The sequence below is a fragment of the Manis javanica genome, chromosome 4 (genome assembly GCF_040802235.1).
Source record: "Manis javanica isolate MJ-LG chromosome 4, MJ_LKY, whole genome shotgun sequence".
Classification (NCBI taxonomy): Eukaryota; Metazoa; Chordata; class Mammalia; order Pholidota; family Manidae; genus Manis; species Manis javanica.
In genome coordinates, this window is record NC_133159.1 from 16,708,214 (window position 1) to 16,732,475 (window position 24,262).

At 53.0% G+C, this 24,262-nt stretch overlaps 3 protein-coding genes across 5 annotated transcripts; all 3 read left to right on the forward strand.

Annotated features, from left to right (window-relative positions):
• Positions 1-2,232: 2,232 nt before the first annotated feature.
• On the forward strand, positions 2,233-5,258 carry C1QA (complement C1q A chain). 2 transcript variants are annotated; one of them, XM_073233377.1, is made up of 3 exons: positions 2,233-2,391; positions 3,282-3,451; positions 4,481-5,258. In XM_073233377.1, exons 2-3 carry the CDS (start codon positions 3,289-3,291, stop codon positions 5,053-5,055), a joined length of 738 nt encoding a protein of 245 aa, XP_073089478.1. In that variant the 5' UTR covers positions 2,233-2,391; positions 3,282-3,288; the 3' UTR covers positions 5,056-5,258. The 2 variants fall into 2 exon arrangements, with proteins under 2 accessions (XP_073089478.1, XP_073089479.1); XM_073233378.1 differs by lacking the exon at positions 2,233-2,391 and adding an exon at positions 3,146-3,168.
• A 3,287-nt stretch (positions 5,259-8,545) lies between these two features.
• Positions 8,546-13,141, forward strand: C1QC (complement C1q C chain). Its single transcript, XM_073233380.1, has 3 exons — positions 8,546-8,690; positions 8,990-9,180; positions 12,308-13,141. Exons 2-3 carry the CDS (start codon positions 9,003-9,005, stop codon positions 12,862-12,864), a joined length of 735 nt encoding a protein of 244 aa, XP_073089481.1. The 5' UTR covers positions 8,546-8,690; positions 8,990-9,002; the 3' UTR covers positions 12,865-13,141.
• A 3,763-nt stretch (positions 13,142-16,904) lies between these two features.
• On the forward strand, positions 16,905-23,223 carry C1QB (complement C1q B chain). 2 transcript variants are annotated; one of them, XM_017676557.3, is made up of 3 exons: positions 16,905-17,056; positions 21,272-21,475; positions 22,497-23,223. In XM_017676557.3, the coding sequence occupies exons 2-3, from the start codon at positions 21,295-21,297 to the stop codon at positions 23,069-23,071; spliced, it is 756 nt and encodes a 251-aa protein (XP_017532046.2). In that variant the 5' UTR covers positions 16,905-17,056; positions 21,272-21,294; the 3' UTR covers positions 23,072-23,223. The 2 variants fall into 2 exon arrangements, with proteins under 2 accessions (XP_017532046.2, XP_017532045.2); XM_017676556.3 differs by having other exon boundaries at positions 16,912-17,068.
• The last annotated feature ends 1,039 nt before the right edge of the window (positions 23,224-24,262 follow it).

A 24,262-nucleotide genomic window follows, 5' to 3' on the forward strand; every position in this document is an offset into this window, starting at 1 on the left:
TTGCTGTGACATTGACAGGGCTATCACTGACCCATTGACTTTTCATGCTAATGATACGTTCATTTCTATTGAAGTCTTTTATTTCTTTGGAAGTGTTTATACTCTTGCACAGCCTGATAAGTAAAATCATCCAATACTTGGAAAGAAGGCAAAGAGATATCTGGTGTCCTTTCAAAGTCAAATTAGAACAGCGTCTAACCAGCCCTCCTAACGGTCATCCAACACTCTAGGGGAAGGTCACTGTGCTTGACTTATTATTTACTATTGATTAGGGCCCAGGCTCTGTAAAGATAGTTGGTAGCTGATAGAAAGCTGATAAGTTGCAAGTTATTTTTGTCTGGTAGAGAAATCACGTAAGTGGTTTCTTTCCAATAGAAAAGCTAACCCCAACATTACGATTTTATTGTCCTATGGAACATTAGCCAGTTTTATAGCTAACCTAGCAACCTCATGAATATTCCAGAATTCTTCTTTTTTGATTATTGTTTAGTTTTAACTGAACTCTCTCTTCTCTCTCTCCATATATAGGTATATATAAATATTTTTTCTCGTATCCTTCATTGAACTAGCTTTGTCATCCTGCTGGGTCCTTCGTTAATAAGCTACCAGAAACCATTGATGTATGCTCACTACATATATCATCTGTAACAATTGTGTATTTAATATTTTGAAAACTGTATTTTGAAAGCCTTTGACAATATTTGGTTTTTCCTCAGGCCAACTCTGCCACTTTCTGTGTGACCCTGGGCAAGTCCTTCTTTCTCTGAAAACTAAGAAGTCTTTAGTTTCTTCATCTGTAAAATAGCAGTGACCAGGCAGACGCTTCTGGCTCAGACATGTGATCTTTCTAACTCTTTCTTCCAGGAAAGCAGGACCGACATAATGCAATCAAAGAAGATGATGGGACATCCCATCCTGGAAGGGATGTTACAACCTTTTGGACAACCTTTCTGCCTCCCACCACTCCCTCTTCTTGAGAGATGGAGAAAGTGAGGGCTCAGAGAGGTTAGGTGGCTTGCCCACAGTCACACAGATATTATTCGTAAGGATAACTTATTTTAATGTGATGTTTGACAGTATAAACTTCCTCATAAGTTCATATAACCCCTAAGCAGCCCAGCAAGGAGTCTGTATCATCCTGTTTTACACATAATGAAACTGAAGTCCAGAGAACGATGCAGCTTACCCGAGTCACACAGTGAGTTATGTACGGGCTGTGAGTTATGTCCAGCTCTCCTCACCTCCTGAATCCTGGAGAGCAAGACAGGGGCTGGCAGGACTTGCTCTGGGCCCCCCATCCTTCTCCACAGTATCCCCATTTGTACCTGTAGGGTATAAATTAGGTGCCACATAAGATTGCAAACAAAAAAGGAGTGCCCCAAACTTGAAAACCATGGCTTTGGACAGCCTTCATCTGCCCACATTCAACAGCCTTCCATTTTCTGCTCCTCTTCCTCTCCTCCTCCCTCCGGCAAAATTCTGAGGAAAAACAAAAAACATGGTCAGCCCAGGCCTGAACACATTGGTCTCCAGTCTGGGAGAGGTGGAGTCACTCAATTGAAGGAAAAGCATTCTTAGGGTCCTAGGTATCAATAACAAAGTGAGTACCCCATTAGCAAGACAGAGTAAGGCTATCAGATGACCCATCGGAATGTCAAGGGCAGTTCTCTGGCTGGTAGAATTCGTGGGCTTTGACACTGTTTTTTAGATGTCGATAAAAGCTAATTGTTAAGCGTTCACCATATGCCAAGTGTTTTGTATGTGTGTTTCTGTCATTAAAACATTATAAGAATCCAGTGAAGTAGAATCTGTTGTTTCCGGTTGGTGAATAAGAAAACTGAGGCCCAGGGAGGCTGAGTAATTTCCCAGCGCAGCCAGCAAGTGGCAGGTCTAGAAAGCTGATTACAGAGCTTCTCGCCACTACCGCACTACCCCTCTTTCTTTGAGCTTTGCTCTATTTTCCAAGCTTTTTGACAGTGGATACGTGTTTCTTTCATAATCATGAAAAAGGCTTACAAGTTACTGATTTTCAAAGAGATTCCTTCTGCCCTGATGTTCTACACCACTCTGGTTCTCACAGCCCCACCCCAAGCCCTCCGCCGCCCCCATCCTCACAGCCTCCCCCTGTGCTGTCCCTGCCCCCACACCAGCGATGGCTGGGGTAGGATGTCCCCATATCCCAGTCTTGCTGAGGTCTGCTCAAAATGTCCCTGGCGGGCCTGTGGCCCCTGGGGCGATGTGGAGGGGCAGGCCCAGGGAAGGGAGAAGGGGAAGTGGGAAGGGATGTGAAACTTGGCCACAGCTGGACACTGCCTCTGCTGGGTGTCCACAGGGGTCCTGGGTGGAGAAGGACAGGAGCTGACAGCTGAGGTGACCAGCAGCCTGTAGCAGGTGAGGTCAGCGCCTGAAAGGGAGGTGGTTGGAGTTCAGGAAACCCGGGGAGCTGGTCTAGGAGGCTGGGCGGCCAGTCAAGGCAGGAACAAGGGCACTGTTAGCTGGTTCTGTGTCGAGACAGGGTTGGGTGGGGTACCAATCTGGGACCCAAAATGAATAATGGGGGAACCTTAGCTCCTTGGGCTTAGGGGAGGGCGGGAGATGGTGATACAGACCCATCAGCTCTAACCACGTTCCTGGCCCCCTAAGTTATAAGAAGCTTGGAAAAGGCTGGGGGTATCACAGCCCAGCCCAGCAAATAGAGGGGAGAGTGGGTGCCAGTCAGCTGTCTGTCCTGAGTGGGTGCTCAAAGGAGCCGAGCGTGCAGGGGAGTGAGCAGATGTGAGTGTCAGGTGCTTGTGTGTGTATTTCTGTGCATAGGCAGCTCTGCCATCTGGGTGACAGGGTGTTAATTAAATAAAGAACAGGCACCCAATACCTATTTGTTCAATGGAATTGATCATCTGTAGGAGTAGATGAACATGTGTGTCGAGGTGAGAGAGGCATGGAGTTTATTTGGGTGTTGGTTTGGGTGTCCAGGAGCTTGTACGGACTTCTGGGTTTGCTTCCTGTGTTGTGTGGCTATAGCAGGGAGAGGCTGTGTCTGTGTGTTGGCTTGTGTAACTAATTGTGTGGGTGTGTTCAGTTGCATGTGTGTATCTATGTAAGTTTGTGGTTCTTTGTGTATGCGTGGGGTTCCTTGAGCTGGACAGAGGATATCGAAGGCTCTCAAGGGTGTGTATGTGAATTGGATCAGGGTGGGGGGGGGTGTATATATGACTTTGTGTATAAGTTGGGTGTGCGCGTGTGATGCCCAACCTGCCCTGGCCTTGTCCCTGTCTCCGCAGTGGCATCATGGAGGCCCCCGGGGGCTGGCTGGTGGTCTGTGTGCTGGCCATATCCCTGGCCTCAACGGTGACCCAGGACGTGTGCCGAGCTCCGGACGGAAGGGACGGGGCTGCAGGAGTACCTGGCCGACCTGGGCGGCAGGGCCTCAAGGGGCAGCAAGGGGAGCCGGGTAAGCACCTTCTGGACCCCAGCCCCTCATCCCTTGGCCTGGCCTGGCCTCCAGAATGGAGGTTTGGGGGTGGCACCAAGAAGCAGGAATCCCTCTGAGCCACCCCAGGAAGCCCCTTCAATCTGTACTTGGTCCCAAGGACTGCGGGGGCCTAGCCTTCCCCTTGGGCATGTCCCAGGCTGACAGGCTTCTCCGCATCCCCTTCCAGCCTGGGTCCTCTTTCTGTGGCCTTGCCTTCCTCCCCTGGAAGACAGACCACTGCAAACAATGAATCTGAGAGGCTGTGAGGCAGTGCCCAGTCCTGGGTCAATGTTCAGTTACCAGAATGATTAAGGCCCTAAACTTTAGACTGAAGAACCCTTGTCTTGCTGTGTGACCTGGAGCAAGTTACTGAACCTCTCTGAGCCTCAGTTTCCTCATCTTTAAACTGGAGAAACAACCCTACCTGGCACATAGAGAGGGACCAGTTAATGACAACTAGCCTTTTTGCTTCCTTCCAGCACCCTCAGCTCTGTCCCTCTTCGCCCATCCCAGACCCCTCAGACATTCATTCTAGAAAAAAGGCTGGTAGTGAAGGAAAAGGGAAGAGGATATGATCAGAGTGGAAAAGGAAAGACTTGTGTAATCCCTCTGAGCCCCACAGTTCATAACAGACTGGAAAGATCCACACAGACACTCGCAATAATTTGCAATCTGGGCATCGTACATGTAGTCACCCCAAACTGAAGAACTCATGTAGAGTGCATGGCCATGGGCAGGAGCACAGTTGAGGAGCCAATATTCTGTTTTTGCAAGAACCTGATGCTTTTCCAAATGCCTGTTCACACTTCTGTCTATTTTATAGATGAAGAAGCTGAGGCTCAGAAAAGTTGGGACACTTGCCCTAGGTCACACAGCCATTGAGAATCAATGTCCTGAAGGCCCATGCACTCCCCTGTCCTCTATCACACAGCAGTTGGGTCCCAGCCATCTCCCTGAGGATGGGCAGAGACTATACTCTCACTTCTAATCAGGACTTTCTCCCCACAGGGGTCCCTGGCATCCGGACAGGCATCCAAGGCCTTAAGGGAGATGAGGGGGATCCTGGGCCCCCTGGAAACCCTGGCAACATGGGCTACCCAGGGCCCAGTGGCCCCCTGGGAGAGCCTGGACTCCCAGGACCGAAAGGCACCAAGGGCAACCCAGGAAACATCAAGGACCAGCCACGGCCAGCCTTCTCGGCTGTGAGGCGGAACCCGCCCATAGGCGGCAATGTGGTCATCTTTGACACGGTCATCACCAACCAGGAAGGCCCGTACCAGAACCACTCGGGCCGGTTCATCTGCACTGTGCCTGGCTACTACTACTTCACCTTCCAGGTGGTGTCCAAGTGGGACATCTGCCTGTCCATCGTGTCCTCTGGGAGGGGCCAGGTCCGGCGCTCCTTGGGCTTCTGTGACGGCAACAGCAAAGGCATCTTCCAGGTGGTGTCCGGGGGCACAGTGCTCCATCTACAGCATGGAGACCAGGTCTGGATTGAAAAAGACCCCAGTAAGGGCCGCATATACCAGGGTCCTGAGGCAGACAGTGTCTTCAGTGGCTTCCTCATCTTCCCATCCATCTGAACCAGGGAAAGACCCCACCCTGGCCTCACCTGCTTCCTGCTGTGTGACTGTGGCCTACTCACTCCACCTTTCTGGTTTCTATGCTGTACTCTGTATGGGAGTGCTGTGGCTTTAGCTGCCTGAAGGGAGGGGGCTGCTGCCCACTGCATGCTCTAAGATCAATTTCCTAGAACTCTTCCTGGAATAAATGCCATGAGTCCACATCTTCTAAGCTTGAGGTGCAGTTGCTACCCAGGGCATAGGAAGGGAGCATAAGAATGACAATTATTGAGTGCTTACAAGGCATGCCTGCATTTAGTGTTTTACAAAATGTATTTAGCATGTTCTGAGAACCTCCTCCGCCTGGGTTCAAATCCTGCGGCCATCACTTACTTGTCCAATCGTGCATGTCTGAAATCTCAGTGAATCTCAGTTTCTTTATCTATAAAAGGAGAATAGTAATGGCACCTACCTCAAAGGGTTGTTGGGAGGCTTAAATGACTTAATACATGACAATTACAGAGCAGTGCCTGATTCATAGTAAGAGCTATATAATTTCTGCTATCATAATATTTTGTTAAATCTTTACGGTCAAGTGATGAGGTGGGTAATATGATTCTGTTTTGCAAATAATGAAAATGAGGCTGGGTAGGAGATAGCCAGGGTGAACATAAAGACCACGGTCTGTGTTTAAAGGTAGGAACTAGGATTTGAACCCAGGCCTTCCCAGTGTTTAACCCCCACCCACAACAGCCTCCACAGCCAGACACCTGACTGAAGACATCTGTGCTTTCCAACCTTGGGCCAGAAAAGTAAGAGCAGTACTCAGAGGAGGGGAGCCGTTGGCCCAAGGGCCTCGGCAGTCCTCCTCAAAGCCAGGGTTCCTGAGTCCAGCCCTGGGCTTCCCCCCATGCTGGCGTGGAGGCTGGGGCTGCTGCCAGCTGGGCAGCCATCCTGGGCCAGGGACAGGGAGGGTTTGGATTGCTCATAGCATTTCCCAGGGTCCCACTCAGCCATCCAGGGGCTTCTCAGAAGCAAGAAGCCCCACTGTGTCCTTTGTATGTGAGAAAAATAAGGAGACCAGGAGTTCAGTCCTGAATGTCCAATGCCCTGGGCATTTCCTCAAAGGAAGCCGATGTTCCTTTCTGCTGCGCATGCGCATAAGTGCACTCACACGCGCGCGCGCACACACACGCCTACTTCCAGATGCATGTGGACCCACATTCCTGGACCAACACTTGTCCACTCCGCACTGAAACATGGGCATGCTGTACCCGCCCCCAGCACACAGCCACTCCCTTAGACACACCATGCATACCCCCAAACATATGCACTAGTTACACCTTCAAACCCACAGACACACTCAGGGATACATGAGCAGTCATAGCCATGCACCCCTCAAATCAGACACCCAAGTGGCCCCCATAAACAGCCAGAAATACACTCACACACACCTTAAGACACACATCCCAGACACACCCTTGGCACACAGGTGTACACATCTTCCTTGCCTTCACGTGAGCGTGCCTTGGAAATGTCCATGTTCTCTCCCACGCTGACCCCATGCATGCTCCCACTCTCCCAGGACCATCCTCCAAGGCACGGGAACTGTGTCCCATCTACTGAATGACACACAAGCACCCATGGAGTCCCCACGTACACACAGCCCCCACCCCTGCCTCCAACATACATTCTAGACCCTTCCCTGGGGCTGCCCCGCCAACAGCCTTCAGGGGGCAGGAAGAAGAGGGGAGCCTCCCTCCCTGCCCCAGAATGCTGGTCTCCTCAGTGCCCCAGGGCCTCCTTAGGGCCTCTGCTCTGGCCCAGCTCTCCCCTGCCCATCCACACACACCCTGCGCAGATGGGGAGAAGAAACAGATCCTAGAGCGCCTGCTATGAGCTGGACGTTTCCTAGCCGCTTACGCATTCAATTAAAGCGATCCTCTTAACGAGGCTCAAAGAAGACATCTACCCAAAGTCACACTGCCAGAAAGTGGCAGGCTGAGTGGAGGGCTCCTCTCTTTCACTGCAATGGAGCTCAAAGAGGCCCCACAAGTGATGGGAAGGACCAGGCTATCAAATTGCGGCTACGGGGAGTGCCCGGCTGCGCCTTACCCTGAAATCCACCTGCACCCGTCCCTCTGCCCAGGCAAACCACTGGTCTCTCCGGAAGGGGGGGACCAGACAGAGCCAGCCTGGGCCTAGCTAGTGGGGAAGGGGAGGGCTGAGCGTGGGCCGAGGCTGCCACCTGCTGGACAAGCCAGACCCAGTGCAGTCAAGTTGGAAATGGAAGAGGGAGACCCGGGTGCCACCGGCAAGGTCCCCTCACTAACGCTGTGCCCAGCAATCTGTTCTTCGCAGACCTGTGCCTGATGGGGACTTCCAGGGCCAAGTGCATTCACATCCTCGCTCTTGTCCCACGCTGCCGTCCTGTGGCACAGGATGGAAGGAGAGCCTGAGGCCCTGAGGGTCTCTTGGCCGGGCAGGGGCTAAGCACCACATCCGCATCAGGCCCTGAGTCCCCACGACTGCTCTGCACAGGCACCATTGGGAGTCCCACTTACACATGAGGAACCAATGCTCGGGGAGGTCACCCCAAGTGACACAGGTGGCAAGAGTGGGGTCAGGTTGGAGCCCTTAGCAACCCAATACCCTCTTCCTCTCATACGAGAGGAGGAAGAGAGGAGGGGGTCATCTCAGCTCTGCCAGCCTGGTCACAACTGGCAACCCCTCACCAGCCATCACAGGCTTCAAGGCCAGAAGCAGAGGAGCCTGGGTGGAGGTGATGGGGCAGCGCTGACCGGGAAGGAGGCCCCAGCAAGAGAAGAGGCATGACATGCCAATCCTGGCCTCCCCCACCATCCAGGACGGTGAACACAGAGGCCTAGAGGGGCCGGTGCTTTGCCAAAGACCTCGGGGCAAGGGAGTGGCGGGGCTGCAAGATCCTGAGGCCGCTGCTAACTCTGCAGCCAGAAGAGTCTGTCTACCACGGCAGGCTGCCTGCCATAAACACTTGCCCACCCTGGGTGTACGTCCCCTAGAATGGGAGGGGGCATATGGAAGTTTCTAGAATACTTGACAGGTGCACGTGAGGCTTGTTTCTGGAGACAGCGAAGTAGAGGGGTCAGAGCAAAGCTTTAGACCCCACAAAACCACTTACCCTGTGACTTTGGGCAGGGACTTTCACCTCCCTGAGCCTCAGTTTCCTCATCTGTAAAGGGGAATTGTAACTTCCTCCTAGGGATGCTGGGAAGCATCTGAGTATCAGGCACGGTAAATGCCAACAAACAGGGATGCGCTGACCTTGACAGCAGGGGAAGTCTGCCCAGAACTGAGTGTGCACACACACACACACCCCACACCAGACCCGGGGTAGTGGGCACTTCCTCATTTCAGACACTCATGACTGGGAACAGAACACACAGGGGTGTCGCTGTGGTCAGCCGGGCTCAGCACCAAAAGAAAGTATTGAGTCAGGAAAAATGATGGGAAAGGGGATGTGGGATTGGGGGAAGGGGGAGCTGAGGGAGGGGGCCACCCAGCCCGCTCTGGGCCCTCCTTGCCGGTCCACTCCGACACGGCATCCTGCTGCCTGGGAGCGAGGAGGCCAACTTGAGGACATCTCTGTGACCAAACTAGAAACCTCCTGTCCTAAGGTGAGGCCAGGCCCCCTGCCCAGGTGAGGGAGAATGGCAGTTTCCCCCTGCCACCTCCCTGAAACATGGCCCTGGGGACAGCTTGCTATGTGAGAGGAAGAGGCCTCCACTCGGCAGATCTGAGGGCCTGGACTCCAAGAAGAGGACCCCTCTCCATCCTTCATGTGATCCCAAGGGGTGAGGGGCTTGGGGGAGGGGAGCAGGCTCCTGAGGGCTGAGAAGGACAGGCCCTGGGGAGTGAAAGGGTGAGGAGGTGGGTGAGCCACCAGATGTACCAACTCTGCTCTCTCCCCATCCAGCGCCTTCCCCAGGATGGACACGGGGTCCAGCTCCCGGCCCTGCTTTCTACTCCATCTATGGCTCCTCCTGGTGCTACTGGCTGGGGGTGAGGCCAGCACAGACTGCTATGGGATCCCTGGAATGCCAGGCCTGCCTGGGGCACCAGGGAAGGATGGGCATGATGGGCTGCCAGGGCCCAAGGGGGAGCCAGGTGAGTCTGCCAGCTGGGGAGAGGGGGCACCTGGGGCTTGGAGGCAGGGGTCGGAGTGTCCGTCTGGGGCTGACCAGGCAGTGGGTGACAGCACCGTGGTGGCAGGAAGTGCAACCCCTCCTGCCGTACCTGTTCCCAGCGCAGACTCTCGGGCAGGTATCACCCATCTCTTCAGAGCCCAGGCCTCAGGCCGCCCCAGTTCCCCTCTTTACTCCTCAGTTTCCTCATTTGATAAGAGAGAGAATCAGAGAACCTGCCACAGGAGGTGGCCGGGCGGGTCACGGGCAGGGACAACGTGGAAACCTTCAGCAGACTCTTAAATGCTTTGCTGTGTTATTACCCCTCCACCATTTGCCTGCAATGGGGACCCTGGGAGGTGGGGAGTCACACAGAGAACGTACACAGGGTGCAGGTAGCCAGCACTCAAGTCCCAGCCCCACCACTTCCCTCTGTGTAAACTCATGCAAGTTACCAAAACTGGCAATGCCTCAGTTTCCTTATCTGTAAAATGGGGAAGCAGTAGTACCTAGTGCACAGGGGTGCTGTGATGGTCGAATAGGTTTAAATGGAAAACAGTACAGAGCATCATGAGAGGTGCTGGATGAGTGTAGACCGTGGGTGGTGTTGTGATGCTATCACTGTTTTATCAGAGAGCTGAGCTCACCTCCCTCCCTATGGTTCTGGGTGGCTGGAGGGTGGGAGTGAGAAGTCAGGACCACAGCCTCTTCTGTGTAGGCTCACAGGCAAACCCTAGCATGTGCCGAGGGGGCTGAGGACAGGAACGGGCGCTGGTGTCAGGCACATGCTGGGGTCTGGGCGCCTTGTCTGTGAGAGAAGAAGTGCAATCTGGGAGGCAGGGTGTGAATGGGGCCACAGGGGTGACCCTGGGAAGGCGTTGGGCAGAGGTGACGGCAGTGACAGAGGCATGGGGCAGGGGCGCTGGTGGAGAGGACCATCCTTAGGAATTTCCCCACTACCATCTTCCCTCCTGGCAGTTGACTGGAATGTTACTAACATTCCAGAAGGAATTCTCTGTTCAGGGTGAGCCGAATGACGCCCCCAGGTCTGCCATTTTTGTGGACTCTGTACTTCACAGCTGCCTCTGGCCACTTCACTGCCCAGGGTGGTTGGTGGCCATCAATTACTGAGCTCCTACTATGTGCCAAATGCTCTGCATACATTTATCTTACGGGATAGATAAAATGGTTAACTCTACAAGTGAGAAAACTGAAGCCAAAATTCTTTAACAAAGTGGTTTATTGCCATTTTACAAATGTCAAAGCTGAGGTTCAGAGAGATTGAGCAACTCCCAGAATCACACAGTGGAATCCTGTCCACCTCCAAAGGCCATGCCCTTGGCCACGACCATCCACTGCTGCTCAGGCCCCCTCCCCACTGTGAGTCCTGCCTGTCCCAATCAGTTGCTAGAAGACATCGAGGAAGAGGAGATCTGGCCCTGCTCGGTGTCACCGACAGTCATCGTGGGGACCTGGCATTAGTAAGCACTTCCTGCAAGTGGCTGGGCCCCTCATGCTCCTGTCCCACTCCTCCAGCCGCTCTCGGGGACCTGTTCTATTGTGCCCGTATCTAAATTAGACAAGTAGTGGCTCTGGGAGGGGACGTCACCAGCCCACAGTCACATGGCCTAAACCTAGGGCTGCTGAGTCCTGATCCCCGTTTCTAACCCTTGGACCTAAAAGGTTCCCAAGCCATAAAGGATCTGTCACAAATAGGTCTGCACAGACACCCAACCCTAAGGAAGTCAGGAAGAGGCGGCCATGAGAGCTGGCAGGCGTGGTCAGAGAGGGCTTCCTGGAAGAGGAGACTGGAGCCAGGCCCTAAAATATGAGTATGGTTTGGACAATGGGAGACGAATCTCACAGAGGCTCAGATAACCAGGGAGGTCACAGGAATCAGACACTCCAACTGGGAGTCAGCCAGACTTGAGTCCACCTTCTACTGGCTGCATGGCCTTGGGTAAGTCTCTGGCCTCAGTTTTCTCATCTGTAACATGAGGGAAGTTGAACCAGGCCAGCTGGCATAAGGGGCTGAAGTGGGCTGAGTGGGGCTGGGGAGCCAGAAAGAGCAGCCCTTTAAGGGGGCAGCTTCTCTTTGATTCTATCCTGTGGTTCCCATATGCTAACCTGGCTGGATAGTTCCATCTCAACACAGGTTTGTGGGGCCCTGAGGCTTCATAAAACACTGAGGGCCCTCTTTAAGAAAAATAATGCAAAATGACTAATCATTGATCACAGGGGAGGAGGGGGTGACACAAATCTACACATGCTACACAGTTGTATTAGGCCCACACATACGCACAGTGAGTGTATGTGAAAGTGGAGCTCTGCAGATTGTACAAAGGTCAGTTTCCCAGTTTTGACATCGTTCTTTAGTTCTGCAAAATGTACAAATGGGGAAAACTAGGTGAAGAGTATGTGAGACCTTCTTGTCTTTTTTTTTGCAACTTCCTGTGAATCTGTAATTGTTTCACCATAAGAAGTTGAAAAAGTATGAATATAAGATTAGCAAAGGGCCTTGAAGGGGCCAGTGCAAGTAATGGGGCCTCAAGTTTAAGTTTCATGAGCTTTCTAGGAAACGTGCCTCTGACCAATCTTCTGATTTTTGTCAAGAAAAACTAAGAACCAAGACTGTTAGGTAAGGTCTGAATTTGTTGATTTTGGGCTCTAAATAAAAAAGTGTTTTTAACATTTGGCAGGCCAAAAAAAAGCTATCTGAAGCTGAGATGTCCTTAGACTGACAGTTGTGGCCTCTGACACACTCTCTAAGATCCTGCACAGCCCTGGCACCTCCTGATGTTGGCTAGTCCTACCGTCTCCATCACAAATGTGGAAACTGAGGCCAAGAGATGGGAAGTGCCTTAGCCAGGGTCAGAGTGCAAGTGCATGGGGAGGTGGGACTTGAACCAGGATCTCCCTGCCCTCTGGCCAGCTTACAGGCTGCTCCTTCCCCTCTTCCTCCCTGCACACTGCTCCCAGGTGCACAGCACATCAGGGGAAGGAGGTTCCAGAGACCAAACTGTGGTGATGTGTCCCCTGGAGGACACCCCCAGGGTTCCTCTTCCCTGTCCCTTGCTCCATCACTTCCTTCCTACCTGCTCTCTCCCCAGGAATCCCAGCTATCCCTGGGACAAGAGGACCCAAGGGTCAGAAGGGAGAACCTGGCACACCTGGCCATCCTGGGAAAAATGGCCCCATGGGGGCCTCTGGGATTCCGGGGTTTCCTGGTCTCATGGGACCCCCTGGGGAGCCGGGTGAGGAAGGCAGATACAAACAGAAGCACCAGTCAGTGTTCACAGTCACACGGCAGACGCTCCAGTTCCCGACAGCCAACAGCCTGGTCAAGTTCAACACGGTCATCACCAACCCACAGGGAGATTACGACACGAGCACCGGCAAGTTCACCTGTAGAGTCCCTGGCCTCTACTACTTTGTGTACCACGCCTCGCAGACGGCCAACCTGTGCGTGCAGCTGTACCACAGGGACGTCAAGGTGACCACCTTCTGTGACCACCTGACCAACAGCAAGCAGGTCAGCTCGGGCGGTGTGCTGCTGCGGCTGCGGGTGGGAGAGCAAGTGTGGCTGGCGGTCAATGACTACAATGGCATGGTGGGCACCGAGGGCTCCGACAGCGTCTTCTCCGGCTTCCTGATCTTTCCTGACTAGGTCAGGCAGCCTGCTCCAGCCCTGGGGCCACCGCACCTCCCTTGGCTTCTCTGTAAGAACCCACTGTGCCATATCCTTGCCCAGACTATTCTCCCCTCCTGATGGACTCCTCCTCCAGGAAGCCCACCCTGTCCACCTGCCCCATGAGTTCTCTCCTCGTTGCTCCTTCAGGAGTCACTGCTTTGACACTTAACCAACACCTTCTGGTACTGTCATTAGTTCCTTCCAAGTCTTGGAAGAGGCAGGGAGATATCTAAATAAATAATTAAACTGTAAAGATGGATGGCTTAGACTCCTCACTGCCACTTCTTTGAAGAAGCAGGTCTCTTCATTTTCAACTTGGCATCTGCCACAGCCACCTGTGGGCTCTAGACTCAGCCAGAGCATCCAGTTGGTACTCAGTAAAGGCTGGTGCTGATTTGGCCATTTGGGACAGAGAGGCTCAAGCGTGGTTGAAGGGGCCGTGTGCTGTCACTTGTTTGAGTGAGAGGCACTGCCATCACTAAAGGGATATGTGATCCCAGGTAAACAGGAGTGTGTTTGAGTCCCCAGACCAATGCTGACCTATGCTGAATTTCAGGAGCACCTGCCACAGGAAGGATTTGGGCTCAGGGAAGCCCAGCATAGACAAAGACCGGATGTGCAGAATTAATCAGTGAACTGGAGTGAATGAGTGAATGAGTAAGTGGGTCAATGAATGACTAAAAGCAGAGTAAATGAGTAAGTGGATTTAAAAAAATAGTAATAGCGAACATTTATTGAGCACTTACTATACACCAGGCATTAGGCTAACCCATCTATTAAGTCATATAATATTCATAACTACACTAGGATGGGTATCAATGGTGAGAGAAAGAGTGGGAATCTGTCTCCCGGATGTCTGATGCACACTAAATAATTGACACACCCTGGGAGCCCCCAGGAGGTCATCTAAACCCACTGCTGCCCAGGAACTGTGAGGGCTTCACTGTGAGCTTCCTGGCTGTTGGGCCTGGCTGCTGTGACCCTTGTTGGAGGACAGGAGGCTGGTCATCAGCTGCAGCACTCTCACTGTGGTGACCATGAGAAGGGATTGGCAGTCATGGTCCACAAAGACAGAAAGTGTGACTGCCAGGCCAGCCTCAGAGCCTGGTGAGACCCACCTCCACCCACTTGGCCCCTCCATTCCTGAAAGGTGCTGCTTCACACCTCCAGGCCTTTCCCCGCGATGTCCCTTCATCCTGAAGAGCCCACCACACTCACACATCCTCTGTACACCTGGATAATATGCACTCAACTGTCAGGATGCAGCACAAAGGTCACCTCCTCCACAAAGCCTTCCCTGATTCTGCCCTTTGTGTCTTCACAGTGCCCTCCACTGTCTTGGACCACAGACTCATGACTCTTTAGAACCCAGGTTCCCAAACTTGGTGGTACAATAAAATTATCTGTGGATTTATTCACAAAACAAAAAATGTTTCTGGAGTCAAGGCTTTTTTATTAAGTTTGAGTAAGCAGTGTGTCAGGTGACCCCAAAGCATGTGGCACAGCAACTGGCTTTTGTGTACATTCTTGGAACAGGTCTGCCTCCCCCTCTGAGTGTGGGCATCCTGGAGGGCAGGGCCTCTTCGATGCATGCCTGGCACATAGCAGGGCACAGGGAATGGGTCAGATGAGCAAGAAGGAGGGATGAATGCACAAGCAAGCACAGAAGCAAAGGCCCAGGAACCCTGCCTGGTTCTCGGCATCTGGGGGCCTCCGGCAGGGACAGGGCTGCATCACAGGCCACTCCAGTCACAACGCCCCATCAACCACTTAGCAGTCTGCCCTGCAGGGCCCCAAGTGGGACATCTTCTTCTCATTTCTTTTTTGTTTAAAAATCAATACACCATTTAGGTAGGACACAGTGTCAGATCAGAAACCTGTACTTTGGAAAAACGACAATCCATGCCATTTTTATTTTCTGTAACTGGTTCCTTGTCATTCGCTCTTCGTCAGGCCTTTGAAAATGCCAGCTTCTCTGCTTGGCCAAGGGGAGCCTGGTGGGAGTTTTTAAGGGGGACAGGCAAGGAAGGGGTGTAGGTGGGACAGGAGCCAGACAGAGACACCCCAAGCTGCAAGGAATCTCTTTCAGACCACAGGACATTGAAGGGTTTTAGGTTTCTTTTTCCATCCTTTGTAGGGATCATCCCCTCTCCTTCACAGATGCAAGTCAGCAGTCTTAATGGGTACAGACAGCAGTCGGCTCCCACACAGAGGCCGAGGCACAGAGAGCTCTCAGATCCTGATCTCTAATCCAGGCCTGCCCCTAACCCAGGCATGGCTCCTGTGTGCTCAGGCTCCAAAAATTCTGTCTTCTCTTCATGTAAATAATATCCCCAGGTTTGCGTTGGCTGCTTACCAAGGGCTGGGCACTAAACATGCAGGGTTACCTCACTGGACCCCCACAACCCCGGGGGTTGCCCATTCATATATGGGGAAGCCGAAGTCAATAAATGTGCCTGAGGCCACACAGTTAGAAAGAGGCAAAGCTGGAATTCAAACCTGAGCAAGGCCGATTCCAAAGCCCAGGCCCTCATGCCTCCCTGGTGCTTCCTGCTCGTAGTCTTGAGCTGCTTCTACCCCAGCTTCAAGCCCATCTTTTCCCATTGCCATCAGCTCCCAAAGAATTAGAGGCCAGGGACCACGTGGCCTTAGGAGCCTGCAGATGGGCCCCCAGACCGGCAACTGCTAACCCCCGTCTCCCTGCTCAGAATCCACTGCTTTCTCTTGCTCGCCCAGCCTGGGTCCCTTTGAGTAGACAGTCGGCTGAGCTCAGAGACCGGTTCTCTCAAACCAGCCTCTTCTTTCCCTGTCACCCTCTGCAGGTAACAATTTCTATTACTCAGGACCCACAAGCCCAACGATTCCCTGTCTCCAAGCACAGATGTGCAGTCAGGCCCTCCTGGCCCACAGCTGCTCCTGGGCTTGCCAGGCAGCTATCCCTGAGGCCTACCACATAGCCTTAGACTCAAGCCTTGCAAGAGGGCTGAAATCTGGTGCCACGGATGCCTGGCTCTGAGTCCTGCTTCTGTCGCCTGTGAGGCTTGGCTCCAGCAGTCACGGCTTTTTTGTACCATTTATCACAGGAGCAATGAAACCATCCTGTGCTTTGATGTTGAACACCATTCTCCCCTAATAGAAGGGATGCACGGTGGGGGCAGGAGCCATGGCTGATTTGCTGGTGGCTCCATCTCCAGTGCCTGGAACACAGAGGTTCATGGTAAATATTGATGACATGATGACTCTCTCCCCTCTGGGTCTCAGTTTCCCTGTCTATTAAATGAAGCTGGGTAACCTCCAAGCCCCTCTCCAGCCCTCACTTGGTGTGGTTCCAGGAACAGCACGCAATAGGCCCCTGCCTGTGCCTATAATTGTCATCAGCTTCAAGCCCTGCTGGAAGCAGAGGAAGGGGTATAAATAAGTAATGACCACATTTAAAATTCATTATTACATTATTTTCTGAGAACAGGGGAAGAGCAGGGGTGCAGAATGGGCAGAAAGCAGGAGAGGGGCCCAGAAAGGGGAAGCCTGGGACATGGCATGATATTAACAATTAACACGCACACTGCACTTCACAGCCTGCCTGCTTTCTTCTCCACTGTCCATCCCAGCTGAGCCCCCAGAGCCCCGTGCAGTCTGCAGAGCAGGTGACGTTATGGTCCCATCATATAGCAGAGCAAATAGGGGCTCCCTTGAGTTCCCTTGGCCGAGAACTCTTCGTTGGTAAGTGGCAGAACCAGAATATGAATCAAAGTTTCTGACTCCAAATCCAGTGCTCAGGCATTAGGCCAGCCACATTTTCCTCTCACTGAGGAACACGCATGTGTGCAGTGGAAGGTCATGAGGCCAGGGGCCTTGGCAGGCAAGCCACCAGTTGTGGACATTCTCCCAGGACAGCCTGTTCCCCCCATGGCTGCTGAGCCAGCAAAACCAAACTCCCCGCCCCGTTTACAGTAAACCCCTCCAGATCGCAGAAACAGGACCTGAAACTGCCTGGACGGGGCAAGAGTGGGATTCCGGGAGGGGGGCCGGCCTGCCGGACCCACCAGAGGGGCCCATCAGGGGAAAGCCCTTCCTGTCTCAGGGGAATGGAACTTCCGCTCTGGACAGAGAGCAGCAGGCTCCTGGCTCCCGGTCCCACTGCTGCCCGGCCCAGCGGCACCACAGCACGGTGAGGCCCCAGGTGAGGATGGCGCTTGGCACCTGGGGGGCTGGCTGGCAGGACCCATACGGCAGAGCGTGGTGGTTCCCAAAGAGTAGGCCTTGCATCCCACACCTCAGAGCCACCTGGGCTGTTAAACTTGGGGTGTTCCTGGGCCCAGCCCCAGGAATCAAACCTCCTGGGGTGAGCTTGGGAGTCTGCTGCTATCCGGGGCCCCAGGTGATGGGAGTCAGCCTGAAACAGGAGCCACCAACATAAGGGTTTGGGGTCCCTGAGACTCTAGCTGAGTCCTGCTTCTGCCTCTAGGTGCTGGTGATCCGGGGCAAGTCACGTAACCTCTTTGCCTGGACCCACTCTGGGGACAACAGACCCTTCAGGGGCGCTGGGGGCCCTAAAGGAGATGTGGCTCACCCAGTGTTTGGCGCCCTGCCTGGTTCAAGATATGTCAGAGGCAGAGGTGAAACGTGAGCCCAGGTGCCCCTCTGCCCAGCCCAGCATTCCTCCAACGCCTGCCTTCTCTCACTTCCTCGCAGTTGCTGAGAAAGCTCAGCCTGACTCTTTCAAGGAAGTGATTTGACTTTGCAGGTGGAGTTGTGATTCGTTGTTAGTTGGTGCTGAGTGGACTCAGTAATGTCTGTGAAGGACAGGGTGGGATCGGGCACCACTTTACAGACCTTATTCCTTCTGGGTTCCACCGCATTTAATCCTCTGGCAGCCCTGTCCGGCAGAAGTTACCTTTGCCAAAGAGGCTCAGAGAGGTTAAGGCACTTGCCCGAGGTCATGCAGCAAGGTAGCAGCAGAGACAGAGTTGAAAGTCCAGGTGGCCTGACTCTAACCCGGGGGAAGGGCCTGCTGGGGCTGGTGGTTGACGCAAGGGTCGGTGATGTGGAGAAAGACAGCAGACCAAGGCGGCCAGTGATGACAGACGGTGGCAGCAGGAGGAGGTCAGACCAGATGAGTTTTAAGTCCTTGTCCAAGTCTGAAACTCAGGAGCCCCTGAAATGGGCCAGAACCCAGATCTTCCCACTCCCCCCACCCCCTTTCTGCTTCCCCCAGAAGCCTGCGTCTCATCTCAGAAGCGGGTCTGGACCTGCTGCCCCCAATCCTACCCCTGACCCCCCAATTGGAGCTTTCCACCCCTGGGCTGCCTCCAGCTGAGACCCACCCCAATCTCCCAAAGGGACTGGATCCTTTTTACTTTTCCAACCATCTTCCATCTTGTTCTAAAGCTTGAGGATTCTCGAATGATGGTGAAAATAGAAAAAGAGCTAGATTCATTTAGCATTCCCAACCTGCCGGGGTCTGTTGTAAGCCCTATTTCCTCAGTCCTCCCACCAGCCCTATGAGGTAGAGGTTAGTATTACCCCATTTCACAGCAGGGGAAACTGTGGCTGGAGAGGAGAAGCTCCTTGCCTAAGGCCCGCAGCTAAGAAGTGGCAGAGGCCTGACCCTGTGGCCCTGGCAGTATTCTCTTCTCATGACACCACCAGTGAATGTTCACCGCCTAACAACAGTGGCAATAATAGTAATGGTAAAAGCCTCCTTCACCCCGTACTGGCCCCATCCCCAGAACTGCTCTACACCTATTAGCTCCTTCTGTCAGGCTGTCTGGTTCCAAAGCCCATATTTTAACCACCAGATACAGTTGCCTCTTAACGGAACACCCTGGAAGTTTTAAGATCCGGTGGACCTGGGTTTGAGTCCCAGCAGTATGGGGGCTGTGTGACTTTGATACAGGTTCCCACCCTCTCTAATGCCCAGTTTCCTTGTCTGTAAAGTGAGAAAGCAGGGGTGCTTTCTGAGGGGACTGTTGTTAGGACCAAATTAAATGAGAAAATGGCATGTAAAGCCTTTGGCACAGGGCCTGGTACCTGCTAAGTGCCCAATGGCTGGACTATTAAAGTTGTCAAACTGCTGTTTTCTAAAACCTGCACAAGAGTGGGAACTGATGCTAACTTGAAGATAAGCAGGATCCTTCCCCAGAGCCTCCCTCTTTGAAGGACGGAGCCTAAGCTGGTTACTTGCAGCCTGGTCACACCCACCCTTGAAGCTTCCCTTTCCTTAGTGTCCAGCAGAGGACCTGGCCTAACTCAGGGCTTTGAGCAACAAATTGGTTAGGAGTAAACTGAGAGGCCGAGACTGATGTTCTGAGCACAGGGGCCAAAAATCAGCAGGTTTTTCTGGTCCCGGGAAGGCCTCCACGTGCCAGATTCTGAGAGTGGCAGAACCAGCACGAGGCAGAGAAGACAGGGGCTTGACCACAGCTCTGCCATCAGCCAGCTCACTGGTGACTTTGGGCAGGTTGCTTTCTAATGGTGAAGGTTCTGTTCCCTCATCTGCAAGGTGGGAAAATAATCACAACCCACTTCTGGGCTTGGAACTCTGTGACTTCTTCCCAGCCGCGGCCTCGCCTGCATCCCCAGTGCTATCCTGGGAGGTGGGAGGGCCACTCTGCTTTTCCGTATTAATTGCAGGAAACAGCTCAGCCTCTATGGGCTAGTGGTAATGATGGAAGGCTTCCTGGAGGAGAAAGACTTTGACCCAAGCCTTGAAGCATGGGAAGCATTTGGATCTGGGAAAAAGTAGAATGGGCTGCCTTGGTAGGTAATAGATGGTGCAACTATGGATGGAAGAACCCTGGCTGAGATATTATTAAGGAGGCTTTACAGTAGGCTGAAAGTCTCTCAAAAAGTTAAACAGATTTACTGTAAGACCCAGTAATTCCATACCTAGGTAGGTACCCCAAAGAATTAAAAATGCATTCAAACAAATCCTTGTGCATGAATGCTCATGGCAGAACTGGCCACCATAGCCAAAAGGTGGAAACTCCCCAAATGCCCATCAGTGCTGAATGGATAAACAGATAAAATTCTATACAATGGAATATTTTTCGGCCATAAAAAGGAGTGAAGGACTGATACATACCACAGTGTAAAGGAACCTCGGAAACATTATGCTAAATGAAATAAGCCAGACACAAAGGTCACCTATTATATGATACCTTTATATGAAATATCCAGAATAGGTAAATTCACAAGGGAAGGCAGGTTAATGGCTGCCAGGGGCTCAGGGGACAGGGAGTAACTGCTTAATGAGTGCAGTTTTCTTGGAGGGGATGAACATGTTCTGGAATGAGACTGAGGTAGTAGTAGTACAATATTGTGAACATACTAAATGCCACTGAAATGTTCACCTGAAAATGGTCAAATTTATGTCAAGTGAATGTCCCCTCAATTTTTTTAAAAAGGGTTGGACTAGATGTAATGTTAGTTCCCTTCTGTCTTAAGAATAAATGTTACAGGCCCCCGTGATGACCAGCTCACAACAGCCCAGGGCTTCTTCCCAGTTCCCGGAGATTAAGAAAGGGCCAGCACTTCCCTCTCTCCAGGGCCTTTGGAGACCTGAGAGTATTCCACCAGCAGAGATGGCCTGGTATGTTGTTGGCAGGGACCCTGGCTTCAGTGCCCCACAGGCCTGGGTGTGAGTCCTGGCTGCAGCCCTTCCTGCGTGACCCTGAGCACGTGTTTGAGCCTCTCTCGAGTTTCAGGGTCCTCTTTAGCGGAAGGAGAAATACTAGCTCCTTCCATGCAGGGCTGCTCTGGGGATGTAAAGAGGCCTGCTGTGATGACAGCACAGGTACCCTGAATTCAGAAGGTCTAATGAATGAGAACACTTGGAATAAAATCCAAACCCCGCGTATAACAGCCAACAAGACTCTCACCTCTGCCACTCACCCCTCACTCCCCTCTGGCCATGCTGGCCTCCCTGCTGGGCCTCAGCACCCCAGACTCTGTCCTTCTTTGCCCCCACTGTCCCTTCCTCCTTGTTCCAGCCCTTTCTGAACCCTCAGGTCTCAGATCTAAGCATCACTTCTCAGAGATGCCTCCCCTCCGAGGACTTCCCTCACAAACTGGCCACCAGCCCCCCAGCCCAGTTATTCTCCCTCCAAGCACCATTTCCTCTCTTTTGGGGCACTGGGCACAGGCTCTCGCTGTTTCTGCTTACCTGCATGTTGACCTACTGATGTCTGCCTTCCCCTGGACGGTCAGCTCCATGAAGGCAGGGGCCATACCCGTCTTGTCCATCACAGTATCCCCAGCCCCCAGAACAGGATCTGGTGGGCAAGACACATTCAGTGGACACATGAATGAGTGGCTGAGTGACTGAGAGAATGAATGCTAGGAGGCGCCACGGAAGTAACCTGCCGCGTCTTGTGCCCCGCAGGAAGCTGCTGAGACGGTGCAGTCATGAAGGCCCGAAGGGCCGGTGCCCCGGTGCTCCTACCTTTGTTGCTCCTGACTCTGATTTCTGTCTCCTGCGCCCAGAGCAGCTGCACTGGGTACCCAGCCATCCCAGGCATCCCGGGCATCCCCGGGGTACCAGGCTCCGATGGCAAACCTGGGGCTCCAGGGATAAAGGGAGAGAAAGGTACTGTGTGCTTTGGGGATACATGACTGTCACTGAACAAGGCCCCATCTCCTGCCTCCCCACCCCTTGCCCACCTTAGAGATTGCAAGAGCACTTGGAAATCCTTCAGCTTGCTGAGCAGTAATTTCTTAAGGGGAGTTCTGATATCTGGGAAAACTGATGGCCAGAAAGGCTACTGCCTTGCTCAAGAGAGCCCAGGAAGTGTTGAGGCTGAGACCAGAGCATGGCTGTCCTGTCACTACCTCCAGGTAGAGAGAGAGCCCCGCCCAGGCACACAGTCCTGGCTTCCTCCAGGCTAAGTGGCTTCAGCTCTCTGAATTGCTGCTTCCTCGCCTTTAGGATGTGGGCAGGTACTTTTTGGGGGTTATCACAGAGTTTGAGTGAGGCTTCTCCTGCTGTGAAAACCCCTAAAATGTAGTTCATTTGTTCATGTAAACAGCCAACCACTCTCCTTGCATAATCTAATTTAATCCTCGCAATCCCGCAAAATATCACCATCCTGGTTTTATAGATGAGGAAGCTGAGCCTCGGAGATAAGACGCAGTCAAAGCGACACAACTAATAATGTCAAATGTGGCATGAGAAGCACCTCTGTCTGTTTCCTGAGCCCACGTTTTCAGCCACTATATTCTGCCACTCTACTGGAAAAGAGAGTGCTGGGTCAAACCGCTGGGTGGCGCTGCCTAGAGCGGGGAGGGTGAGGAATTCTAAGACCCACTCCAGGTTCAGCAAGAAAGGGGCTGCTTAAGGCTGTCTGCCACGGGGAGGGGACGGACAGGGGTGCAATGTGCCAGGGCTTCATTATCTCTGCTCCAGGCCTCAGCCAGAACAAGGGCGCCTGTATGAGCTGGTGAGGAGGGCCGGCCTGCCACCTTCCTTAGGGAGACCACGACCCACCCTACAGGCATCAGTGACCTATCCAGGGTGACACAGCCAGGCTCCGTGCCTCCCAGCCCGGTATTCATTCTTTGGTTCACAGGGATCTGTGGCCTCCTCATTTCTCTCGTCTCTGCTTTTCCAGGGCGCCCGGGGCTAGCTGGAGACCATGGCGAGTTTGGAGAGAAGGGGGACCCAGGGATTCCTGGGAAACCAGGAAAAGTGGGCCCCAAGGGCCCCGCTGGCCCTAAAGGTTCCCCAGGGCTCCTTGGACCCCGTGGCCCCAAGGGTGAATCAGGAGACTATAAGGCCACACAGAAAATTGCCTTTTCTGCCACAAGGACCATCAACAGTCTCCTGAGAAGAGACCAGGCCATCCGTTTCGACCACGTGATCACCAACGTGAACAACAACTACGAACCTCGAAGCGGCAAGTTCACCTGCAGGGTGCCCGGCCTTTACTACTTCACCTACCACGCCAGCTCTCGAGGGAACCTGTGCGTGAACCTCGTCCGGGGCCGGGAGCGTGTGCAGAAGGTGGTCACCTTCTGCGACTACGTTCAGAACACCTTCCAAGTCACCATGGGCAGCGTGGTCCTCAAGCTGGAGCTGGGGGAGATCGTCTTCTTGCAGGCCACCGAAAAGAACTCCCTGCTGGGCATCGAAGGTGCCAACAGCATCTTCTCTGGGTTCCTGCTCTTCCCGGATGTAGAGGTGTGACCTGTGGGCCTGATTTGCTCCCCTGCCTACTCCCTCCCCTGCCTACAGTGCTCACTTTATCCCCAACTCTACCCCCACCCCAGCCAAAGCACAGAGTAGGGCCCCATGGATATTGCTGAGTGAACAAGTAAATAAACTCTTCCAGTCCAAGGGACAGTGGTTTGATTCTACTTTGTGTCCCAGCACCTGGCACACAGTAGGTGCTCAGAATGTTGCTTGAATTCTGGTGGAATGACTGAACAATGAATGAATGAATGAATGATCTCTGAAAACAGAAACTCTATCTAACTGAAGGTGACTGGAGGGCCAGATTCTGTCCAGCTCTGTGACAATCACATGGGGGAGATGGAGAGGGAACACCATTTATTGAGCAGCTACTAGGCTCCAGGCCCTGAGCTAGACCTTTTCCTTATTCTCTCATTAATCCTCACACTCAGTTGGAAATAGGTTGTATCATGCCCAGTTTACAGAGGAGGAAACAGGACTGGAAGGATAAAGGGATTGTCCTTGATTCCACAACAGAGCTGGGATTCGAGGGCAGGTATGGCACTGATGACCTGACACCTCTTTCAAAGCAATAGGTCAAGGCCATCCCCTAAAGTGCTCATAATGCCACATACTCTCACCCAGGGGATCAAAAGGTCTTCCTCCAAAGTCTTAACTGACCTTAGAACTAAGATCCTTCCCTTCTTGATTCTCCCCACATGCTCCTCCTCCCAGTATCTTCCCAGCCTGGCACAATCTCAGCCATCCAGTTAAAACAAATGTCACTTCCCTGATCAATAACCTTCAGTGGCTCCCCACTGCCACCTGGATGTAGTCCTAGACCATGAGCCTGGCCTTCAAGGCTCTCTGTGGATTGGCCTTCTCGTCCCACTCCCTCCTCTCCTGGACAAAGAATATCCCCACTCCAGACCAACTAGGCCCTTTCTGTCTTTTAGGCAAACCCCATGCTTTCCTGCCTCAGCACCCTTACTCCCACTGTCCCCGCACCCCCAAGCCAGACCATTCCAGCTGTCACAGCTCCCATCTTCTGGCCTCCTCTGACCCCGCTGCTGCCTGGTTCAGCCCTGAGCACACACAGCCTGCATCTGGCTCTTCACTCATGTCCACCCCATCTCCCCAGCTAGGCTGTGAGCTCCTTACCCTGCCCATCTCTGAACCCCACAAAGGCCATGATGCACAGTAGCC

Coding starts and splice junctions, on each gene's coding strand:
- C1QC (XM_073233380.1), top strand. CDS start 9,003: ATGGACACGGGGTCCAGCTCCCGGCCCTGCTTTCTACTCCATCTATGG. Junction 9,181..12,307: donor AGGGCCCAAGGGGGAGCCAG/GTGAGTCTGCCA, acceptor CTCTCTCCCCAG/GAATCCCAGCTATCCCTGGG.
- C1QB (XM_017676557.3), top strand. CDS start 21,295: ATGAAGGCCCGAAGGGCCGGTGCCCCGGTGCTCCTACCTTTGTTGCTC. Junction 21,476..22,496: donor AGGGATAAAGGGAGAGAAAG/GTACTGTGTGCT, acceptor CTGCTTTTCCAG/GGCGCCCGGGGCTAGCTGGA.
- C1QA (XM_073233377.1), top strand. CDS start 3,289: ATGGAGGCCCCCGGGGGCTGGCTGGTGGTCTGTGTGCTGGCCATATCC. Junction 3,452..4,480: donor GGGGCAGCAAGGGGAGCCGG/GTAAGCACCTTC, acceptor TTCTCCCCACAG/GGGTCCCTGGCATCCGGACA.